Below are 25,173 nucleotides of genomic sequence, written 5' to 3' on the forward strand. Positions count from 1 at the left end.
GCTCTCTGTGACCAGAGTGCATTAGTGTGGTTTGTTTTTTGCGTTATTACCAGGCCAGATAGGTTTAAAGAGGTGTGATCAGCATCGGATGTTGAGTGATCACTGTCAAGGACACACAGATGTTGCGTACTTCTCTGTGATAGCAGTACTGCCACCTGACAGAGTTGGAAAGTGGGCTCAGTGTGGGTGACTATTTGGCTACCTGGTCAAATCTTGCACCACCCAGATTTGTGGGGCATTTGGATGTGACAGCAGCCCGATGTCAGACTGCACGGGAGTGTGAGGGCGAGCGTACTTACGAAGGTTCCGATCGACCGTGCCTGACCGCCACGAGGGAGGTAGTTGCATTGTGCACTGAGCACATTGTAACTGCTTTATATCTGCTTCTGCCATCTGAGAACGAGGAATAGACTTCCTGCAACATTCTGTCTCGGACCACACCATTGGTCAGAGACTAGCAGCAGCCGGACTACGGAATTACCGCCCCGTGCTCAGGCTGCGATTAACACCACAGCACAGACTGCTGTGTTTGGAATTGTGCCGTGCCTGAGAAGCATAGACTGCTGATGAATGGTGTCGCATTGTGGTCGATGATGAATCACAGTGTGCAGTTAGTTGTCAACTGCCACCTGTGCTACACTCGCAGAGCAGCAAGTTACATATTTCGCTTTTTCTGTGTGATTTTGTAGTTCAGTTCTTAAACTTTGTGCACGTTTTTGTATTTGAGAGGTGTAATCTCGCATTTTAGTCCCCCGAGGCGGCTCACGGCTCTTTTGTGAGTTAGTGCGTGGTGCACACGGCGCCCTGAGCTAATGTGGCCAATTCTTCACTCCCCGCCTGCACTCCCTTCCCTGTCCCCCTCCCTCACTTTCCTCATTCCTTCCCTGGTTCCCCTCAGTGTCATGATGGCCCATCTATCCTTCTGGTTTCTGATATTCCTTCCAGTTTTTGTTTCTCTTGCTTTTTCATTTCCGTCTTTTCTTTTCAATATTTTTGTCCCTCTTTGGGGTTTGACCTCCCCTTCTAAATTTTTTGTCCACAGTTTCAGCAAACTGGGGAAGTACATTTCGCTTAGCATCTTCGGTGTGTGGCTTCACCGACTCCTCCAGATTTCCCTTGATGCCTAGTCATTTAATGGTAGATAGCCAGCAGGGTAGCCATACCCTGTAGCGGGATCACTATGTACCCTTTCGCATGAGGCCCCCAACAACACAGGAATAACATTTCTGATGCCTCCCTGTGTGTGTCTATCAGTGGTTGCTCTGACAAGCAACATCGGAACTTCTGGCAACGGCCTCCGTGCCACACAGCCTTTGCTGTGGCTGGGTGGTGGCCATGAGGAGAGCCCCTGGTCAGAGTGGGTGGTATCAGTGTGGGAGCTTTGCATACAAAACACATTAAGCTTGAAGCTGGCCATTGCTCTATAGCCATCTGTTTAGTTAGCAGTGGATCTTCTAATGCTTCTTATAACCCTGTATCCTTCCCTTCTATGGCTACACCCTGAGAAGAGGACCAGGCTGATTGGCCTGTGGTGAAACACTTTCATCGCTACCTGGTATGCACCAGCACTGCAAGAGTCACTTTCACTACCAAAGAACCATTATTTTTAGTGGAAACTTTTGAAGACAAGTTCGGTGAAGTGGACTTTCTGAGTAAGATGCGATCAGGGTCACTGTCAGTGAAAACTATTTCTGCCGCCCAGTCTGTGGCCTTTTGTGCCTGTGACCATCTTGGCGACATCCCGGTGCCCGTTGCTCTTCACCAACCTTTGAATATGGTTCAGGGAGTCTCTTTCATATGGACGTCATCCTTCAAACTGGTGAATTCTCGGCCAATCTGGAACAGCAGGGCATTCGTTTTATTTGGCGTCTTTGGAAAGGCCGTAAGGACAGTTGCGTTGATACTGGTGCCTTTATCATGGCATTTGAGGTGGATACCATCCCAGAGAAGGGCAAGGTTAGATGTTAACAGTGTGGCATAGAGCAGTACATCCTGCCACCTGGGAGGTGTTTTCAGTATTTGCATTGTGGGCACGTGTCTTTCCACTGTACAGCAGACCCTGTATGTGGTGAATGTGGACACCCACTCCATGAGGGGACAATCTGTTTTCTGCCACCTGTGTGTTTTAATTGTCATTACTGTCATTCTCCATGCCCGCTGGATCGTCTGGTTTATAAGATGATCTGCCATAGGTCTTTTGATCACTTCCTGTCCCCTTCTCCCTTCATTACACTTGTCGCCACATGAAGACCACCACAATAGTGACCACTTCCCACATCCCGATGGCCAGGTTACCCTGCTAGGTGTTTCATCCCACTGAATGGCATCTATTTACCTCTCAGGTTGCGTTTACACCCTTTTTGCCATCCGTGACGTGTTTCATACAATTATTCACGCTGCCAGCATTGCCGTCCTCCACACGATAGGCCCCTTTCGGTGCTGGCCAGTCTTGTGGTGGAGCACGGCCATTGCAATCACCATCTGTGATTGCCATTGGGCCTTGCAGTGCCTTCAATGGCACCCGCCCTCCACCGCTCTTATTACCTTTAAACATCTTCGCATCAAAACCTATTACTTAATCAGAGAGAGCAAGCAGGTTTGTTGGAAACTTTGTCTCCTCCTTAGGTTCGTCTGTCCCTTTGTCACAGGTGTTGGCTGTGCTTTGCACCCTCCAAGGTTGTCAGCAGCATTCTTCCATGCCAAGCCTTGACCTCCTGGGTGACTTTTGTATAGACCCATCAGTTCTCATGGAACAACTTGCTATCAGTTTTGTGATGGCGTCGGTGTCAGCCTCCTATCCTCCATTGGAAACAGTGGACCAGAGCTGCCCATTTACGTTTTACTCCTTGTTAGGTAGAATCCTATGGTGAACCTTATACTGAATGGGAACTTCTAGCTCTCTCCTCTCCTCTTCTCACGATTCAGCCCCTAGCCCTGATTCCCATCCATAACTAATTGCTTCAACACCTCATTTCTCCGCAATGACAGTATCTCCTCCCAGTGTTTAAGCATGTTTGACTCAAAGGTATTTTCCGCTCTCAATGGAGAGACAGTACTCCGTTTCCTGTCCTTAAGCCTGGTACGGATCCACCATTCCTCGATAGTTACTGCCCAATCAGACTTACCAATGTGACCTGCAAGTTATTTGAATGGATGGTGACTTGTCAGCTCGGGTTGGGTCCTCGAAACTTGGGACCTTTTGTCTCCTTGCCGGTGCAGCTTTCAGGAGGTACAGTCTACAATTGATCATCTGTTTCAATTGGAAACTGCAGGTTGGCAGGCCTTTTCTCAGTGCCACCGTCTTGTCACAGTTTTCTTTGCTCTTCATAAGGCCTACAATACGGCTGGACACCATCACATCCTACTTTCACTCCAAGAGTGGGGTCTTTGGTGGCTCCTCTCAGTTTTTATTTGCAGTTCCTGTCCCACCAGTCATTCCAAGTTTGGTTTGGCAATGTTCTGAGCACTCTGCAGACCCAGTAGAATAGTGTTCAACAGGGCTCCTTATTAATTGTCCTTTTTTTCTCACTGCTATTAAGGGACTCATGGCCTCTGTCAGACTGTTAGTCGCAACTGATCTGTATGTGGATGATATCTGTATCTGGACCATTTCACACTCGGTGGGCTACTCAAGAGGACGTCGTTATCAGGAGAAAGAAAACTGGCATTCTACGGATCGGAGCATGGAATGTCAGATCCCTTAATCGGGCAGGTAGGTTAGAAAATTTAAAAAGGGAGATGGATAGGTTAAAGTTAGATATAGTGGGAATTAGTGAAGTTCGGTGGCAAGAGGAACAAGACTTCTGGTCAGTTGAATACAGGGCTATAAATACAAAATCAAATAGGGGTAATGCAGGAGTAGGTTTAATAATGAATAAAAAAAAATAGGAGTGCGGGTAAGCTACTACAAACAGCATAGTGAACGTATTATAGTGGCGAAGATAGACACGAAGCCAGTGCCTACTACAGTAGTACAAGTTTATATGCAACTAGCTCCGCAGATGACGAAAAGATTGATGAAATGTATGATGAGATAAAAGAAATTATTCAGGTAGTGAAGGGAGATGAAAATTTAATAGTCATGGGTGACTGGAATTTGAGAGTAGGAAAAGGGAGAGAAGGAAACATAGCAGGTGAATATGGATTGGGGCTAAGAAATGAAAGAGGAAGCCCTCTGGTAGAATTTTGCACAGAGCATAACTTAATCATAGCTAACACTTGGTTCAAGAATCATAAAAGAAGGTTGTATACATGGAAGAATCCTGGAGACACTAAAAGGTATCAGATAGATTATATAATGGTAAGACAGAGATTTAGGAACCAGGTTTTAAATTGTGAGACATTTCCAGGGGCAGATGTGGACTCTGACCACAATCTATTGGTTATGAACTGTAGATTAAAACTGAAGAAATTGCAAAAAGGTGGGAATTTAAGGAGATGGGACCTCGATAAACTGACTAAACCAGAGGTTGTACAGAGTTTCAGGGACAGCATAAGGGAACAATTGACAGGAATGGGGGAAAGAAATACAGTAGAAGATGAATGGGTAGCTGTGAGGGATGAAGTAGTGAAGGCAGCAGAGGATCAAGTAGGTAAAAAGACGAGGGCTAGTAGAAATCCTTGGGTAACAGAAGAAATATTGAATTTAATTGATGAAAGGAGAAAATATAAAAATGCAGTAAATGAAGCAGGCAAAAAAGAATACAAACGTCTCAAAAATGAGATCGACAGGAAGTGCAAAATGGCTAAGCAGGGATGGCTAGAGGACAAATGTAAGGATGTAGAGGCTTATCTCAATAGAGGTAAGATAGATAAAGCCTACAGGAAAATTAAAGAGACCTTTGGAGAAAAGAGAGCCACTTGTATGAATATTAAGAGCTCAGATGGAAACCCATTTCTAAGCAAAGAGGGGAAAGCAGAAAGGTGGAAGGAGTATATAGAGGGTCTATACAAGGGCGATGTACTTGAGGACAATATTATGGAAATGGAAGAGGATGTAGATGAAGATGAAATGGGAGATACGATACTGCGTGAAGAGTTTGACAGAGCACTGAAAGACCTGATTCGAAACAAGGCCCCGGGAGTAGACAACATTCCATTAGAACTACTGACAGCCTTGGGAGAGCCAGTCCTGACAAAACTCTACCATCTGGTGAGCAAGATGTACGAGACAGGCGAAATACTCTCAGACTTCAAGAAGAATATAATAATTCCAATCCCAAAGAAAGCAGGTGTTGACAGATGTGAAAATTACCGAACTATCAGTTTAATAAGCCACAGCTGCAAAATACTAACGCGAATTATTTACAGACGAATGGAAAAACTGGTAGAAGCTGACCTCGGGGAAGATCAGTTTGGATTCTGCAGAAATGTTGGAACACGTGAGACAATACTGACCTTATGACTTATCTTAGAAGAAAGATTAAGGAAAGGCAAAGCTACGTTTCTAGCATTTGTAGACTTAGAGAAAGCTTTTGACAATGTTGACTGGAACACTCTCTTTCAAATTCAGAAGGTAACAGGGGTAAAATACAGGGAGCGAAAGGCTATTTACAATTTGTACAGAAACCAGAAGGCAGTTATACGAGTCGAGAGGCATGAAAGGGAAGCAGTGGTTGGGAAGGGAGTGAGACAGGGTTGTAGCCTCTCCCCGATGTTATTCAATCTGTATATTGAGCAAGCAGTAAACGAAACAAAAGAAAAATTCGGAGTAGGAATTAAAATCCATGGAGAAGAAATGAAAACTTTGAGGTTCGCCCATGACATTGTAATTCTGTCAGAGACAGCAAAGGACCTGGGTGAGCAGTTGAACGGAATGGACAGTGTCTTGAAAGGAGGACATAAGACGAACATCAACAAAAGCAAAACGAGGATAATGGAATGTAGTCGAATTAAGTCGGGTGATGCTGAGGGAATTAGATTAGGAAATGAGACACTTAAAGTAGTAAAGGAGTTTTGCTATTTGGGGAGCAAAATAACTGATGATGGTCGAAGTAGGGAGGATAAAAATGTAGACTGGCAATGGCAAGGAAAGCGTTTCTGAAGAAGAGAAATTTGTTAACATCGAGTAAAGATGTGTCAGGAAGTCGTTTCTGAAAGTATTTGTATGGAGTGTAGCCATGTATGGAAGTGAAACATGGGCGATAAATAGTCTGGACAAGAAGAGAATAGAAGCTTTCGAAATGTGGTGCTACAGAAGAATGCTGAAGCTTAGATGGGTAGATCACATACCTTATGAGGAGGTATTGAATAGAAGTGGGGAGAAGAGAAGTTTGTGGCACAACTTGACTAGAAGAAGGGATCGGTTGGTAGGACATGTCCTGAGGCATCAAGGGATCACAAATTTAGCATTGGAGGGCAGCGTGGAGGGTAAAAATGTAGAGGGAGACCAAGAGATGAATACACTATGCAGATTCAGAAGGATGTAGGTTGCAGTAGGTACTGGGAGATGAAGGAGCTTGCACAGGATAGATTAGCATGGAGAGCTGCATCAAACCAGTCTCAGGACTGAAGACCACAACAACAACAACAACAACAACATATGGAGTAAAAGAGGCAGTGAGTATTTACAGTGTGTAAATAATGAGCTAGAAGATTGTGAACTCCATGAAGCAATATTGTGTTGGGAGTGCTGGATTCAATGTTGATAATAAATATTTTAACAACTATTGCACCCCAATAACTTCTGCATAGAGGATTCTCACCAGTGTAGATAAAAATACAATGAGTGTAATTTTGCATTATTTCCTGTATATTCATTAGGTAATAAGGTGAAGCTACCATTTCTATGAAATTCATTTTAGGTAATATATTTAAAACCTCTGTAAAATGGTGCACATTTTTGTAAAATGAGGGGTTACTTTCACCTGGGCCAAAATGACCTCATAGTGAAAATGAAGTGGTATTAGAATCTCATGGTGATTCTGAAAGGTTCTCTGATGGGAAAGATGATTTTCAGCCCCACAAAATGGTAAAAGATAAATTAGCAGTTGGGCAATATTCTACAGTTTTATATATATATATAAAAAAAAAAAAAAAAAAAAACTTCCCCCCCCCCCCCCCCCCTGGGAAAGACTTGATGGGAATTATCAGTCCAACATCATTAACAAAATGTGGCTATTTTCAAGTGCTAGACCTTCAGTAATTTGTGTATTAGGCTCATATCCCTGCTGTACAGTAACCTTCCCAGCTGCACACATAGCTCAATTCGAGGTGACTCAAGGATGATGAAGAGGGCAGAGCTTGCATTACTAGGTAGGACAACACTAGCTCCTTGACTTCCCACAGCCTTTTGGTGTTTCAGCCTCATACAATCAGTCTAAGAAAATTTGCAAGGCCATATGGGTAAAGCCAATTGGACGCTTGTTTATTTTGATGTACCATCAAATGTTAGTGTCAAAGGGTACCTATAAAAACTTCTGGCACTGAAATGGCCAGAATAAGAGTAATGTTGATTGTGCTAACAAAGGGAATGGAGTTCCCTCCATTTGTGATCTTTCGCAGAAAAATGATACAAAAGGAAAACTACCTGTAGGATTGATAATTGGGTGCTGAGTTTGGTGGAGGACAAATGATCTGATGCTCGATAGGGTGAAGATTTGATCTCTCATGTTTTATCGGTGTGGTTGATTAATAGTGTGCGTCTGACTGTTCTGCCAAGTTGTTGTTTCCATTTTATGCATAAAACGAAAAAAACTTGGCAGGACACCTGGAATGGCTGGAGATTGTGTGGAACCGAATACCAGGCTCTTTACTTAAAAGAAGGAAAATGTTGGTGATGAATTCTATCAGGAGACACCTCACCCATTAAGTTAAATGTCTAATATGAAAGAGCAACACATCAGGTGAGGTGTAGGAAATAGGGAGAGTTACGAAAAAATTGCCCAGAATGCTGGGTTAGGTGGTCTTAATTGTACAAGATGGGAAGGAAATACTCATTGTTGTTGCCTGCACTGGATGAGACTTGAAAACCTGAGAACTAGAAGGGGGGAAGGTATTAGTATTATCCATTCCATAGGCTTGTGTGCTTGTCTCAACAAACAAGAGTGAGCAACGTTCGTGACAGTGGCCATATCAAATTACTCGCATACTGACTGAGATGTACTACTGATATGTAATTGGTAACATGTACACAATTGACACACAAGCTCCACAAACGAAGCAGTGATAAAAGAAAGCTATGTAATAGAATTCCTGTAATGATGTGAGAGGTGTAGGTAATGAACTGTATGCTGTTAAACTATCACATTATTCTGCAACAGATGACAAACTTTTAGCATTAGCTTGGGAATGAAAAAATCTTTAATGGTATATAAGTAATGGAACAGGTAAAGATAACAAATCAGTGAATAGCTGAGTCATTATGTATGAAGACAGTAACTGTTCTCGAAAGAACAGATACTGTGAATGACCGTGCAGCTTTTCCCTGGAATAAATGATGACTAACTGAAACCTTCAGCTGCCGACAGGTGTTCTTGACATACCTCAATGTGGACAGCTGAAAATGTGTGCCCCGACCGGGACTCGAACCTGGGATCTCCTGCTTACATGGCAGACGCTCTATCCATCTGAGCCACCGAGGACACAGATGAATAGCGTGACTGCAGGGACTTATCCCTTGCACGCTTCCCGTGAGACTCACATTCCCAACTGTCCACAATTCTACATATGTAATGTACCTTATAGACATTACATATGTAGAATTGTGGACAGTTGGGAATGTGAGTCTCACGGGAAGCGTGCAAGGGATAAGTCCCTGCAGTCACGCTATTCATCTGTGTCCTCGGTGGCTCAGATGGATAGAGCGTCTGCCATGTAAGCAGGAGATCCCAGGTTCGAGTCCCGGTCGCGGCACACATTTTCAGCTGTCCACATCGAGGTATGTCAACACCACCTGTCGGCAGCTGAGGGCTTCAGTTAGTCATCATTTAGTTGAGTCATTGACAGTCTTTGAAATGAGACTGAGAGTGTTGCGAGTTTTGGAACAAATTCTTTTACAGAGCTAATAGAGTACACTAGACTACAATTGAGCTGCAGTGCACAGGGTAGGCAGTTGGACGGTGACGGTGTATCTGTGCAGGTGTAATTGTATTCTGTCAGCTCCAAAGGAGGAGCTAGTGATGACTGTGTGGCTATTGACAACTCAGCTATTCAATGAGTTAAACGTTTAGCAGTTGGGTATAAACTAGTGTGCATAGATTTTATCACAGTGTGACATAGTGCCATTTACTGAAAATGTATTATTTGTGACACCTTTCCTTGTATTAACAGTGCCCTTTCTGTTCCTGAACAGGTGTGATGCTTGCGGGAAGTGCTTCCACCTCACCCACAGCTTCGCCCGCCACATGCGCACCCACACAGGCGAGCAGCCGTTTGCATGTGACGTGTGTGGGAAGCGCTTCAATGACAGCGGCAACATGGCCAAGCACATGCGCACGCACACTGGGGACCTGCCCTATCCGTGCCCGCAGTGCCCGAGGCGGTAAGCAGCTGTAATCTAGGTTGCTGCAGTCAACTTTGAGCTGTTGATCATTATTTTATAATAGTCTCGTACCATTCAATAACTTTCAATAGGACACCATTTTTGTGACTTGCGTGTCCCTAAGCTATCCCAGTTATCTGACTAGGGAAAGGGGATCTACGGTTTAATGTAGAATCAGAACTGAGTGTCATTTCTTGCAAATGTGCAAGTCCTTCAGGGGTGAAGGCTAGGTTAAAGACAGACTGAAAAATCCATGGTGTGAGCAGGATTCGATCCTGTGACCTATTGGTTTCCAGGCATGCACTTTACCACTAGACCGTCAGGCCCAGTTTGGTCTATTCTTTCTTGCGGTTTATAGATCTACACTTACTGCACTTCCTCCATAAGGCTCATTATTGATATAGTCCAGTCATTTTTACACCTTTTTGTTTATTAATTCATTTAGTGAATACATTTCCAATTCAGCTCCGACGCCTTCATTCTGGACATGATACTTCATAAAATTTAATTTTTTTTAATGCCATCTGTTGCTCACAGTACCACAAATTATGTGGGATGTATTTAATTTGTTCTGTTCCTCATTTTCAACCTGGTAGCTTGCATTGCTGCATGAAAAGTTAAAACACAAAACTTGTTTTAGAACATAACCATTTAACACTGTTTTGGAACACACATGTCCCGTTCATTTAAAAACCATAATACTAACCTGGCTACGAAGTCTTTCGCGACGTATTTCTTGAATAAAAATCTCTCGGTGTACATGCCGCGTCAATTCTGGATGAAACTCCAAGCTTTCGACCACTACCTCCATGGTCGTCGTCAGGGCTAAAACTGACTGTCGTGAACTAGCGAGGTTCCCACTTTTATATGCCAAGGACGGCTTCTGATTGGCTGGAATACGTCATAGCAACAGCGATATGGCGCGTAGTGAAGTGGTGCCCTCTACTTCCATAGATGTAGTTTCTATGCTGCGTTGCTTGCAGCGCCATCCCTTGAATCAGGAGGTAAAGTGCGGGAAGTTTTTCTCTGCGATTTTTCTTTATCCAGTGCACTCTTCCAAGTGTTGCTAAGTGCATAGCCGTTGTCTCTGTTAAAGTTATTATCGCTGAGTCTAATTTCGACTGCTTCCCGGATCACAGAGTCCCAGTAATTCGATGCGTGGGCTATTACTCTGGTTTCTTCAAATAAAATCTTATGCTTGTTAAGCAGGCTATGTTCAGCCACCGCTGATTTTTCCAAATACCTGTATTTTAGGTGGCGCTGGTGCTCGATGCAGCGGTCGGCAACGGTTCTTACAGACTGGCCCACGTAATTCTTGCCGCATTCGCAAGGAATAGTATAAATTCCCGGCACTCTTAAGCCGAGACTATCTTTGACTGATCTCAACATTTCCTTAATTTTCCTAGGTGGTCGGAAAACTGGTTTTATTCCTTGCCTCTTCAGGACTCTGGCTATCTTGCTCGTTGTAGCACCGCAAAAAGGAAGCCGCGCTATGTGTTGGTCCTCTTCTTGTATATGGCTAACATGGTGTCTAACTTTCTTGGACAATACTGATTTAATTTCACCGGTAGAATAACCATTCCTCTTGAAAACAGTCGTCAAATGGTTAATCTCGGGAACGAGGTGGTCCTTGTCGGAAATAGTGCTGGCTCTGTGTACTAAAGTATTCAGCATAGCTCTCTTCTGAGACGGATGATGGAAGCTATGGCTATGCAGATATAAGTCTGTATGGGTTGGCTTCCTGTACACAGAATGGCCCAGTCGTCCATCCGGCTTTCGCTCTACCAACACATCTAAAAAAGGTAACTTCCCTTCCTTCTCTACCTCCAATGTAAATTTTATGTTTGGATGTACACCATTTAAATGTTCGACGAACTGCTGCAGTGTGTCGCTGCCGTGTGGCCAGATTAAAAAAGTATCGTCGACGTATCTGTAGAAGCATGACGGGCGGAGGTGAGCACTGTTCAACGCTCGTTCTTCAAAGTCCTCCATGAAAAAATTCGCTATAGCTGGTGACAGCGGCGAACCCATAGCTGTTCCATCCGTCATTTCATAATAATTTCCACTGTATAAAAAGTAAGTGGTCGTCAAGGTATGCCAGAACAACTTCAAAATTTCTGAAGAAAATTGAGCAGCCAACAGTTGTAATGTGTCATCCACAGGTACTTTGGTGAACAGAGAAACCACGTCGAGGCTGACCATGATATCACTTGGGCCTATCTTCATCTGTTTTATCATATCAACAAACATTTTTGAATTCTTAATATGATGTGGGCAGTGACCAACTATAGGCGCCAACAATTTAGTTAAGTGTTTTGCAAGCCTGTACGTAGGAGAGCCAATAGCGCTAACAATCGGTCTCAACGGGACGTTCTCCTTATGAACCTTTGGCAAACCGTACAGTCTTGGTGGCCTAGGTGCTCTCGGCCGTAAGTTCTTCACCAGTTCGTCGGAGAGGCCCGAGTTTTTTTAGTAGCTCCCTTGTCTTCCTGCTGAGCGCCGATGTGGGATCCCGTCTGAGAATCCGGTATGTGCTATCCTCCAGTAATAATCCAACTTTCTTGTGGTAATCTGTAGCATTGAGGATTACCGTGGCGTTCCCCTTGTCAGCAGGTAGAACAACTAGATCTCCATCTTTCTGCAACAGTTTCAGTCCTTGTCTCTCCTCTCTGCTGATGTTTGACTTAGGCGGCTTAGATGTCGCTAAAATCCGGCTAGTAGCAAGCCTTACGTCATCCGCTGCTTCTTGAGGAAGATGACGAACTGCTTGTTCCACTCCACTAATAATCTCAACCACCGGTAACTTACGTGGAGCTGGGGCAAAGTTCAATCCTTTACTGAGAGCCGAGATGGTAGCTTCATCAAGTTGCTTGTCAGAGAAGTTGATAACAGTGCGGTGAATGCCGTTGGACCCAGTAGTTCCTTGATCACGGTTAAGCCGCTCAAATTTATCGGCCTGTTTCACCGTAGTCCTGCTTAAAACAGGCCGATAAATTTGAGCGGCTTAACCGTGATCAAGGAACTACTGGGTCCAACGGCATTCACCGCACTGTTATCAACTTCTCTGATAGGCAACTTGATGAAGCTACCATCTCGGCTCTCAGTAAAGGATTGAACTTTGCCCCAGCTCCACGTAAGTTACCGGTGGTTGAGATTATTAGTGGAGTGGAACAAGCAGTTCGTCATCTTCCTCAAGAAGCAGCGGATGACGTAAGGCTTGCTACTAGCCGGATTTTAGGGACATCTAAGCCGCCTAAGTCAAACATCAGCAGAGAGGAGAGACAAGGACTGAAACTGTTGCAGAAAGATGAAGATCTAGTTGTTCTACCTGCTGACAAGGGGAACGCCACGGTAATCCTCAATGCTACAGATTACCACAAGAAAGTTGGATTATTACTGGAGGATAGCACATACCGGATTCTCAGACGGGATCCCACATCGGCGCTCAGCAGGAAGACAAGGGAGCTACTAAAAAACTCTGGCCTCTCCGACGAACTGGTGAAGAACTTACGGCCGAGAGCACCTAGGCCACCAAGACTGTACGGTTTGCCAAAGGTTCATAAGGAGAACGTCCCGTTGAGACCGATTGTTAGCGCTATTGGCTCTCCTACGTACAGGCTTGCAAAACACTTAACTAAATTGTTGGCGCCTATAGTTGGTCACTGCCCACATCATATTAAGAATTCAAAAATGTTTGTTGATATGATAAAACAGATGAAGATAGGCCCAAGTGATATCATGGTCAGCCTCGACGTGGTTTCTCTGTTCACCAAAGTACCTGTGGATGACACATTACAACTGTTGGCTGCTCATTTTTCCTCAGAAATTTTGAAGTTGTTCCGGCATACCTTGACGACCACTTACTTTTTATACAGTGGAAATTATTATGAAATGACGGATGGAACAGCTATGGGTTCGCCGCTGTCACCAGCTATAGCGAATTTTTTCATGGAGGACTTTGAAGAACGAGCGTTGAACAGTGCTCACCTCCGCCCGTCATGCTTCTACAGATACGTCGACGATACTTTTTTAATCTGGCCACACGGCAGCGACACGCTGCAGCAGTTCGTCGAACATTTAAATGGTGTACATCCAAACATAAAATTTACATTGGAGGTAGAGAAGGAAGGGAAGTTACCTTTTTTAGATGTGTTGGTAGAGCGAAAGCCGGATGGACGACTGGGCCATTCTGTGTACAGGAAGCCAACCCATACAGACTTATATCTGCATAGCCATAGCTTCCATCATCCGTCTCAGAAGAGAGCTATGCTGAATACTTTAGTACACAGAGCCAGCACTATTTCCGACAAGGACCACCTCGTTCCCGAGATTAACCATTTGACGACTGTTTTCAAGAGGAATGGTTATTCTACCGGTGAAATTAAATCAGTATTGTCCAAGAAAGTTAGACACCATGTTAGCCATATACAAGAAGAGGACCAACACATAGCGCGGCTTCCTTTTTGCGGTGCTACAACGAGCAAGATAGCCAGAGTCCTGAAGAGGCAAGGAATAAAACCAGTTTTCCGACCACCTAGGAAAATTAAGGAAATGTTGAGATCAGTCAAAGATAGTCTCGGCTTAAGAGTGCCGGGAATTTATACTATTCCTTGCGAATGCGGCAAGAATTACGTGGGCCAGTCTGTAAGAACCGTTGCCGACCGCTGCATCGAGCACCAGCGCCACCTAAAATACAGGTATTTGGAAAAATCAGCGGTGGCTGAACATAGCCTGCTTAACAAGCATAAGATTTTATTTGAAGAAACCAGAGTAATAGCCCACGCATCGAATTACTGGGACTCTGTGATCCGGGAAGCAGTCGAAATTAGACTCAGCGATAATAACTTTAACAGAGACAACGGCTATGCACTTAGCAACACTTGGAAGAGTGCACTGGATAAAGAAAAATCGCAGAGAAAAACTTCCCGCACTTTACCTCCTGATTCAAGGGATGGCGCTGCAAGCAACGCAGCATAGAAACTACATCTATGGAAGTAGAGGGCACCACTTCACTACGCGCCATATCGCTGTTGCTATGACGTATTCCAGCCAATCAGAAGCCGTCCTTGGCATATAAAAGTGGGAACCTCGCTAGTTCACGACAGTCAGTTTTAGCCCTGACGACGACCATGGAGGTAGTGGTCGAAAGCTTGGAGTTTCATCCAGAATTGACGCGGCATGTACACCGAGAGATTTTTATTCATAATACTAACCTTTTTGTGAGAAATTTTAAAATTTTAATTCTTTCATTTCTGCTGTAAACAAATGTTTCTCGCTCTCTTGTAAAATTATTTGGTCTTCAGAAAATGTCGTAGTGTTTCTCCACTCATCTGGTCCAATTTTACTGTCTCAGTTGACATTGATTTTCCATTTTATAACAAAGTTTCAGTATAGACATTTAAAAAAGTGTAAATAAACTACGTCTTTTTCTCATGAATCTATTATTTACTTTCATTCTTCTCTCTGCTTGTGTTTAGTATGATTTTTGTTTTTCTGTATAGGGTTTTAATAACTTGTATTAGGCGCTTGGGTCTACTATCATCTTTCTAAAGTACATCTTAAAATCTGTCGATTGACCCTGTCAGAAACTTTCTCATAGTCTGTAAAGGCAAAATGTGTTCCATATTAAACTCAGTAAGTTTTTCCTGTTTGTGTTACTACAATAACATTATCACTAGAAGACTCTCTCTTCCTTATCCCTTCTGCTTGTTGAACAGTGAGTAGGCTATATTTTTAAGACAATTGTTGAATAAAAGTCTAGAATTGCACATCAAATACCTGTACATGGAAGAGATACACGACAAACTGAAGAAGGTAGACAAGCTTTGGCATAGTGAGTCCCTTCTGACCTCCCTGGTCTTTCTGCTGAGATGATGAGAGGACTGTATTGTACCATCTTTTACAAAGATCATTCATCACATCAGAACTCCATCCACTAACTAGCTAAACAGAAGAGTCAGCTTGGCCCAAGGAATGGAGAGGGTCTGCTACATTTAATGAGAACTTGAGATAACTCTTCATTTTCAGTCGCAGTTGGTGTTGACACACTCCCCTAACTCGTGGAAGTGGATAGGTGTTTTTAGGTGGTCTCGAGCCAGCAGAACACGACAGTCGGCTGCTTGCAGATGAAGCACTAAATATGGATCCCTTGCAGCTGAACCATCACGGGAAGAACCTCGTGGATCTGTAAACGATTGTACAGAAAAACTAAATGCCAGTGTACGAGGAAAGGGCCAAATTTCGCACTGACACGGACAACCCTTCAGACAGTGGAATTTAACAGCATGGTGAAACAGGTTGCTCTTGAACTTCTGCAAACTGCTGTGGAGGAAATGAGATGTGAACCATTGTGTACACATACTGGGGTGCTTCCATCAAAGATGAACATCTCTGTGGAAGAGAGGAAAGTGCTTAAGTGCATCTAAGGAGGTGGACGCTCATCATTCCAGGAGACACAGAAATTTCTATAGTCCTACAACGACATCAAGTACAGAAGCAAAAAATATGTGTGACCTATGAGGGGTGATGCCCACAGCAGAATAGAATACATTCCAAGCAATTGACAGAAGAGGAAGACAGGTGAGCTTCTGAAGCACACAGTCTAAGGTAAGAGAGTGAAGCGATTTTGTCCACAAGCAGCTGCACCACGTAGACTTTACGGACTACCTAAGTCCACGAGGATGAATGCAAATCCGCCCAATTGTTGGTAACATCAGTGCACCGATGCTTGAATTAGCTAAACATCTGACTGCTTCTCAGCTCCTTTGTGGGCAGATACCAGCACCATGTTTGATTTGTTACATTTCGTCTGGCAGGTGATGAACTGTCTATTGGGCTGAGAAGACCCCACAGTGAGCTTCAACATTCTGTCAATTTTTAAGAGAGTGCCTCTAAGAGACTCCCTAGGCCTCATAGCAGAAAAGTGTGGGCCAGCACTAATGAGACTGTCTTAATTTGTGTTTACATCAACCTACTTTATATTCGACAGGAATTATTGCTGATCCAACAAATATAGGGAGTGGCGATGGGCTGCCTGCCATCGCCAATAGTGGCCAATATGTTTGGGGAGGCATTTGAAGAAGCAGCCCCGAAGTCGGCAGTTTTCAAGCTCTCTCACTTTTTTTGACGCGTAGCCGATGCGTTCATAATCTGACCGCTCAGATGATATTGTCTGCGAGATGTCTTGCAATACCTGAATTCACTGCACCAGAATATCAGATTCCCTCCAAGGGGACATCGCTTATCGAAGGTGCCTTTGGTGCAGGGCAGGATGGTTCGCTTTGCTCTGATTGAGTTGAGGGCCGTGGCGGCAGTAGTGTAGCTACCGGCAGGACACCCGAATTGGAGTTGTCTCAACAGAAGAGCCAGAGAAAGTATGTAGAGAGGTCCCAAAAGGCGTAGGGAAGCCAGCCTTTTCGGGGAGTACTCTTAAAAAATATCTGTGTCCTCTAGAGTGGAGGTTGGGTGTGGGGCCATTAACCCTCACCCTGTAAAAATTTCACATTATGGAACTATAATGAGAGTCTCTGATAATGAGTGGACATACAGAACACAACTTTGGCAAAGAAAAAGGACAAAACATTTGACAATAGTAATTTGGAATACATGAACAATGTAGAAACCTGAAAAAATGAAAGAAATAGCTGAAGAGATCATAAAGTTTAAGGACAGTGTTGTGGCACTACAAGAAGTAGGAGCGCAAGGGCAAGGGCAAGGGCAGATCGATATGCCTCAGTAATCGCTGCTATACAATGGGCCAGAAAGAAGAACAAGCTTTATAACAAGAAAAGAGACTAAGAGAAGTCTTTTGGAAATTGACCCTTTAAATGAGTGACTCAGCAGACTGAGAATAAAGGAGAACTCCAGGAATATAACAATACTAACAGCATACACATCAGCAGAGGAAGGAATAAAAGAACAGTTTCAGGAAGACTTTGAAAGTGCAACTCGTTGCTAGTCTTGGGAGACTTCAGTGCACAGGTTGGGCGAAATGAATGTGGAATAGTATCAGGGAAATACATATTACATGACGAAAGTAATGAGAATGGAGATACGTTAGGTCAGTTTGCTGCTAGGAATAATTCACTCATCAAGAGTACATGTTATCCACATGAAAGAATACATCTTGGAACATGGAAATTAAATTTAAGTTGAGTAGTTAACCAAATTGACCATATATTAGTAAAAACACAATATACAACATCAGTCATAGATGTACAGATCTGCATGTCTAATAGTCATAGGATATGTAAGAAAAAGGAAAGGGAATGGCTGACAGCAAAATTTCAAGAGATAGAAGAAATAAAGGAACAGAATGAAACAAAAAAATTCTGTTGTGCAACAGGGAAGACGAGAGAAAATTTTCAATCGACACTGTGTGCATTTTGTGCTGGCTGAAAATAGAAATGGTAAGGGAATAGAAATGGTAAGATGATCAGAGACAAACAAAAAATATTGCAGAGATGTGCAGAATATTTTGAAGATATGCTCAATACCAATTTAGACCAGAAATCCTCAAGAACAGGAGTTGAATATAGAGGCAAAAGAAGATGAAAGGAAAGAAGCAAAAAGATCAACAATGCAGGAAGTTCAGTCCATGATAAAATGAAAAATAACTGTGCACCTGGTGGAGGTGGGATAGAGTCAGTTCTTACAAAATTTGGTGGTCATCCTATAACAGGGGCGGGCAGGAATCCTGTACGTGTGCAGTGCACTTGCACGCGTGCAGTTAACAGGTGTTCCGCGTGCACACAGGGGCAAGCTGGCCACCCGCTTCTCTCCCCTCCCCACCATAACGTCTCTCCGCTCCTTCCTCTGTAATACGTTTTGTTTCCTAGCTTGTTTTATTGAATGAAAGAATAAGGTAAGTAGGAGTTCTTGAAAGAAATCATAGTTTGAAAGAGTACCTATTACCTACGATAAGTTTTATTCAATTATCACAGGTGGAGTTTACAATACGTTTAATGTCTGGAACAAATTTTCTACATACAGACAAACGAAAACAGTTGCGTAAATTTTCATCACTGATGTTTGCTCTTAACTGAGACATATTAATTTTCATAACAGAAAAAAATCTCTCCCAAATGTATGTCGAGCCATACATTGACATTATCTTCGCGGTTTCACGATGGAGACGAGGAAACTCTTGCTGTGGAAAGTCGTGATAAAAGTCTATTACACGTCTTGCCAAAAGGAACTTGTCTCTCAGATGAGAATTACACTGTAGCTCTACTAATTCCATTTGCAAATTGGGATGAATATCATCAACAGAAACAGCAAATGGTCTCGAGAACCATTCAAAAGCTTGGGATAAATATGATATATCCCCAAATCACTTGAGAAATTCCTCTTTTATTGCACTAAGTATGGAAACATATTCTTTGCAGTTCTGTTCTCGCACAGTAGACAGAGCAGGAAATGCACTGCGTTCCCTGACGAGAGCTGTCGTTCCCACAGCTCAAGTTTGCTAATGAAAGCTTGCACCTTTTCAGCCATTTCACAAATTAGTTGATTTTCTCCTTGCAAAGTTGTGTTCAATGCATGGGGGTCATACCTTCCTTTGTCCTTTAAAAACTGATTTATTGGTATTCTCAGCTCAGAAAATCTTTTGAGTACATTATCGCGGCTAAGCCAGCGGACTTCACTGTGGTGTGGTATGTCACCGTACTCTTCCCCAATTTCAGATAAATATGTGTGAAACTGTCTATGTGTAAGCCCGTGGAATCTCAAATAATTAACTACCCAAATAACCATTTGTATGACGTCCCCCAGTTTTGCTGCTTTTGCACAGAGTGCTTCTTGGTGCAGAATGCAGTGGATGCTGTACAATGATTCATCTGTACGCTGTAGCTTTTTCCTTAGTAATCCAAGAAATTCCATTTGTTCCCCTTTCATTGCAGGTGTTCCGTCTGTTGTCACTGACACCAAACGTTCCCAGTTTAAGCCAGCTGAATCGACAGCTTCTTCAGTGGCTTTTAGGATGTCTGTGCCAGTGGTCGTGCTTTTTAAAGATATCATATCGAAAAAATCCTCTATTATGTGCAGAGCAGTGTCCACGCAGCGGACATAAATCACTAATTGCGTGGTGTCTGAAATATCTGTGGACTCGTAAAGTGCGATGGAAAATGCAGTTAATTCCTGCACTGCACTCCTTAATTGACGGTAAAAGTCACCAGCCGTTGCACTTATACGATGACTTACAGTCCATTGAGAAAGAGTGATAGCTCGAAATTGATTTGCATTTAGTGGGCAAAGTAAATCAGCAGCGTCATTGATGCATTCCTTTATAAACTCACCTTCAGCAAATGGTTTTCCAGCTTTCGCTATATTAAATACAATCTTATAACTTGCACGTACCTCTGAGCTATCATTGTTGTCATCCTGAAAAATTGAAAACAGTGCTGCATAAAATGCTAAATCAGTTAGATGAGAGACATGAGGAAAGAAAGTTGCAGATCTCTCGTGACAACAGCAACTTACGTCAGATTCATCTAGTATCGTCAGATCGTTCTTCTTAAGCTCAGTCAGTTTCCCCATCCGCTCAGAATCTGACAATAAATTGTTCTCGCCCTGGTGAAATTTATTATAATGGCGTTCAATACTAAACTTCCGCTGACCAGCGAGAATACTGCCACATATTAAACATTTCGAATTTTCACATTTATGCACAAAGAAAAAATGATTCTCCCATTCCTTTTTAAAAGGTAGCAAATTTCCACTTCTCCGTTTCCTTGCTTAACGCTACAATTTCCGGTTCTTGAAATACAACGTTCACTACGTAGTGATCGCTTCGCATCAACGTCCGCAGCTTAGCCTGGTACTACACTGCCGCAACCTGCCGGCTGTCGCCATTACCCCAGTCGACGATTGCACACGAGCAGCACACGTGCAGCGCTGTGCGCTCATGAGCCGCGTGCAACGTTTGCCCACCCCTGTCCTATAATATGCGAAATACATGTACTAAGAAATAACATATTGGAAAATGAAATCATGCCTGAGGACTGGCAAACTGTAATAATATGTCCTATATATAAGAAAGGAGGAAAGTGAGCTTGTGAAAATCATAGGGGCATAACTTTATTGAATATGGAGTAAAAGATATTTTCTAGTGTGCTGAAAGAAAGGATGAAGAAGTATCGTCAGAGAATGCCAACGTGGTTTCTGGCCAAATAGAGGCACTTCTGACCAGTTGTTTATTATTAGCCAAATAATGCAGACATTTTATGATTATGATGTAGATTTTCACTTCCTGTTTCTTGATTTTAAGCAGTCGTTCGATAGTATTAACAGGCCAACATTGTATAACATTTTAAAATAATTGGGCATCTGTGACAAGCTAAGAAAAAGTTAATAATGAAGGACACAAAGGCAAAAGTAATAGTGAACAACAGAATGACCAAGAGCTTTAAATTTACAGGTGGAGTGGAACAGGGTGGCAGGTCTCTCTGCAGTCCTGTTCAGCTCAGCACTGCCTAGTCTGATACAAAAAATAGACAAGAGAGGATGAATAATTATGAAATCCAATCAGATATGTGCATATGCAGATGATATTGCAACTGTGGCAAGAGATGTACAGTGATCGGCCAGGACATTACGACTACTTACCTAACAGCTGGTATGTCCACTTTTGGCACAGATAACCGCAGTGAAGCATCATGGCATGCAAGAGCAAGGCCTTGGGGGAGTTGGCACCACATCTGCAGATGCAGGTCACCTAATTCCCATAAATTTCGCGAAGAGGGGCTGATGAGCTCTGATGCCACATTCAATCACATCCCAGATGTGTCCGATCTGGTTCAAATCCAGTGAAGTGGGGGACCAGCACATCAATGGGAACTCACTGCTGGATTCCTCAAACCACTCCATTAACTCCCGGTCTTGTGTCATGGTGCATTATCCTCTTGAAAAATGCCACTGCTGTCAGGAAACACGATCGTCATGAAGGGGTGAGTGTGTTCTGTTATCAGGAGCAACAATCCTTGGCCGCCACGGTGTACGAGCTCCACTTGGCCCGTGGATGCACACGGGAATGTTCCTCGGAGGATAATGGTGCCACCAGCAGTTTGTCTCCATCTCACATTACAGCTGTCAAGGAGTTGTTTCCCTGGAAGATGACAGATTTGTGCTCTCCTGTCGGCACGAAGAAGAGATTCGTCAGACCGTACAACTCTCTGCCGCTGCACCGACATCCGGTGCCAGTGGTCGCATGCCCATTTCAGTTGTAATTGCTGAAGTTATGCTGTTAACATTGGCACATGCACAGATTGTCGGCTGTGGAGGCCCGTTGTTGCACTGTGCACTGTGTATTCAGACACACTTGTACACTGCCCAGAATTAAAGTCTGATGTTAGTTCCGCCACAGTTTGTCGCTTGTCCTGTTTCACCAGTCTGCCCAGCATTTGATACCCGATGTTTGTAATGATGGGTGGCTGCCCAACTCCAACACACACGGACACGGTTTCACCTCGGTTTCGCCACATGTCGAAGATTCTCACTCCTCAAACATCCAACAAGTCGTGCGTTTTCTGAAATTCTCATGCCGAGCCTCCGGGCCATCACAATTTGCCCTCAGTCAAAATCAGATAGACCGAGCGCCTTCTCCATTTTAGACACAGATAGCACGCTCACTGAAACTACAAATGCAATGTGTGTGTCTGACTAGCCATCATTCCTCACCAGATGCTGCTGCTATCACATGGATGGGTTTATATTGATAGGAGGTTGGTGGTCATAATGTTCTGGCTGATCATTGTAAACACCTTTAAAGATATCTACAAAATAATGGAAGCAGAAGTGGGAAAATTGGATGTACAGTAAACAAAAACAAGACCAAATACAAGGTAATGTACAATTCTAAGGTAGTGTCATTTTAAGAAGTGATAACAGTGTGAGAAAGGATAAAAGATGGAAACATAGCCTATATTGGATACTTACAGGTATTCAAGAATTCTCTAATTACAAGGTCAACCTAGTTTACATTATTTCCTTGTGCAACCAGTTTTTACATACAGGTCACAAATGTGGGTGATGATAGAAGCAGATATGAACAGCCTAAGAGCATTTGAAAGGAAAATACTGCTAAAAAATTTGAGCCTGTGAGAGGGGCCAAAAGTTGGAGAGTAAGGTGCAACAGTGAAATGCAAGAGCTTATACAAAGGAAAGATATAGTGAAATTTGTTAAATCTCAAAGAACACACTGGTTAGGACATATGGAAAGGATGAGCAATGACAGTAAGCACAAATAAATAATGAAAGGTAGATTCTATTCCACCAGAAGGAAGGGCCGACCAAGATGGAGATCCAAGGACGGAAGAGGAAAGCAGAGAATAAACAGCAGATTCATGATGGAGATAGAATAAAACAATCAGTTGCTCCACAAGCAAAGACCAGTTGGTGTGCTAGGAGATAATGTCTGCCATAAACAGACACATAAAGATTTGTACTTGCATATCTCCAGCCCCTTCACGATGAGGAGATCCCCCCAGGGGGCTCGCCGCTCTTTGGTGGGTTTGTTTGTGGCTACCACGGGGCTCCAGCCTTTGCAGCATTTCTGCCCTTCGTGCCGCCTTTCTCTCCTCTTGCTATTCTTTTTCCCCTCCCTTGGGGAACATGTCCGGGGTGTACTGGGAATGTTCTGCATTGTCTGTTGATGGCGTAAGAACAGTCTCACCATTATTTTTCGCTTCCCTTTCCTTTCTCTGTTTCCCGTCTCCTCTCGTTCCTCCACTTCGGTATATGAGGTTCCTCTTTTTCTTCTTCCTCCTTGTGTGCTCCTGAAGGCTGGCCCATGCATCTGACAGGTAACAGGTGACTGGGTAATGCACAATTCCCAGCCCAGCTTGACAGGTAGGGTTCACACACACCCCCGGTCTAGGCCAGGCCCAGGGAGGGGTGATTGTCTGAGCTGCAACCTTTCCAAATTGCTGAATGATCCTTCTGTCAGGTGTTCGGGAAGTGTGACCTGAAGTGTGAACAATCACCTAAGGCTGGTGCGTCCACTTGTGAAGGGGGCCCTCAGTTGGAAGGAACGTGCCATCGCGGACACTGGCAATCATGGGGGAGTTTTTTGCAGTGAGTCAAACATCTTCACAATCATTGTCTATGAAACGTAAATGTAATGAGGCCAACGATTCAAAGACCCTTCCCACTGCACCACGGTTCCTCATGGTCTCATGTACTGAAGGCGGTCAGTCCTTCGCCACGGTAAATCCGTTTATTATTCAGAAAGGTGTTGACGCAATTGCCAGCCCTGTGAAGGCCTCCTCTTGTTTACGTAATGGCACTTTGCTTTTGGAGACTACTTCTGATTCTCAAGCTCAACAATTGCTTGCCGCCTCACTTCTGCACAGCTACCCTGTTCATGTCAAGGCCCATATAACTTTGAATTCTTCCCGTGATGTTATTTACACTGCTGATCGACGGTCTAATCGAGACCGAAATCCAATCTTACCTCTCTGATCAGAGTGTCATAGCTGTACACTGGGTAATGAAAAATGTAGATTCCTCCTTAGTGCCCACCCGCACTCTTTTTCTCACCTTTGATAGAGTGGTGCTTCGTCCAAGATCAGAGCTGGCTATGAAATTATCAAAGTCTGGCCATACATTCCGAACCTGATGCGCTGCTACCAGTGTCATTGTTTCAACCGCACTAGAATGTCTTGTCGACACCCAGCCAAATGTGTAACCTGTGGTAGGGATGTGCACAAGGGTGATTGTCCGCCTCCTCTTCCCTGCTGTATCAACTCCAGTGGCAACCATGCTGCCTCCTCTCGAGATTGTCCCATGTATCTTGATGAACGCGCTGTCCAAGAGATCCGGGTAAAGGAAAAAGTGCCTTACCCTGTTGCTCGTGAATTATTGGTTAGTCGCAAACCTTGCGTTCTCCCGTCTGGCACCTATAGTTCTGTTCTTGCTACCCCTCGCTTCATGAAGGACATGGCCGTGCAGACATGCAACCTCCAATTCAGCTCTGAGGTTGTGAAATCGCCCAGTGTCAAGGTAGCATCACAATACTCCCATCCAGTTGTGCAACAAGCCATTGAACTCCCACCTCAAGGGGCAAATCCACCAGCTACACAACCGGTAGTCAGGAAAGGACAGGAGGAGTACTCTGGTGAAGACTTCCTATGCCCCTCCAGCCAACAATGCCCGAGTCTTCCTCTAACCGGAAAGGCTCAAAGAAGTCCACCAAAAACAAACGGTCTTCTCCTTCGCCAACTTGAAGAGCCTCTTTGATGGTGTTGCCACGTGATACCTTAGCCTGGCCAGCCTCCGTGTAGCTGGTGCGCAACACGAACTGTTTTTCAGCATTGGACTCCACAGACCAGCAGCACCAGCAAGCCGATGCTTCTGTGGACTCCATGGAGCAGGATCCTTCTGCTTCTGTGCCCTGTAGTAGCGACTCTTCATGGCTGTCATTCGGCAGCTGCCGACGTGACACCCGTACATCTCTTCCTCATCGTGACTCTCCTCCAATGGAACGTATGTGGCCTTTGGTCCCGCAAAGAGGATTTACGGCTGCTTTTAGCATCGCAGCGTCCTCTTGTACTCTGCCTTCAGGAAACAAAGTTGCGCCCTTACTGCCCCTTTCAGCTTTCACATTTCTTACCAATTCGTTTTGACCTTTCCTCTGAGGTCTCATGGGGGTGTCATACTGCTCATACGGGATGACATTCATAGTCAACCCATCTCCC

At 43.9% G+C, this 25,173-nt stretch overlaps 1 protein-coding gene across 1 annotated transcript in view; it reads left to right on the plus strand.

The window, feature by feature from the left end:
- LOC126209874 (zinc finger protein 628-like) overlaps positions 1-25,173 on the plus strand; it is a 146,709-nt gene that overhangs the window by 97,831 nt on the left and 23,705 nt on the right. The window contains exon 8 of the mRNA XM_049938998.1: positions 9,293-9,481. Within this exon, the coding sequence (XP_049794955.1) occupies positions 9,293-9,481 (189 nt within the window). The remainder of the gene's footprint in view (positions 1-9,292; positions 9,482-25,173) is intronic.

The sequence above is a fragment of the Schistocerca nitens genome, chromosome 10, assembly GCF_023898315.1.
Source record: "Schistocerca nitens isolate TAMUIC-IGC-003100 chromosome 10, iqSchNite1.1, whole genome shotgun sequence".
NCBI classification, from domain to species: Eukaryota; Metazoa; Arthropoda; class Insecta; order Orthoptera; family Acrididae; genus Schistocerca; species Schistocerca nitens.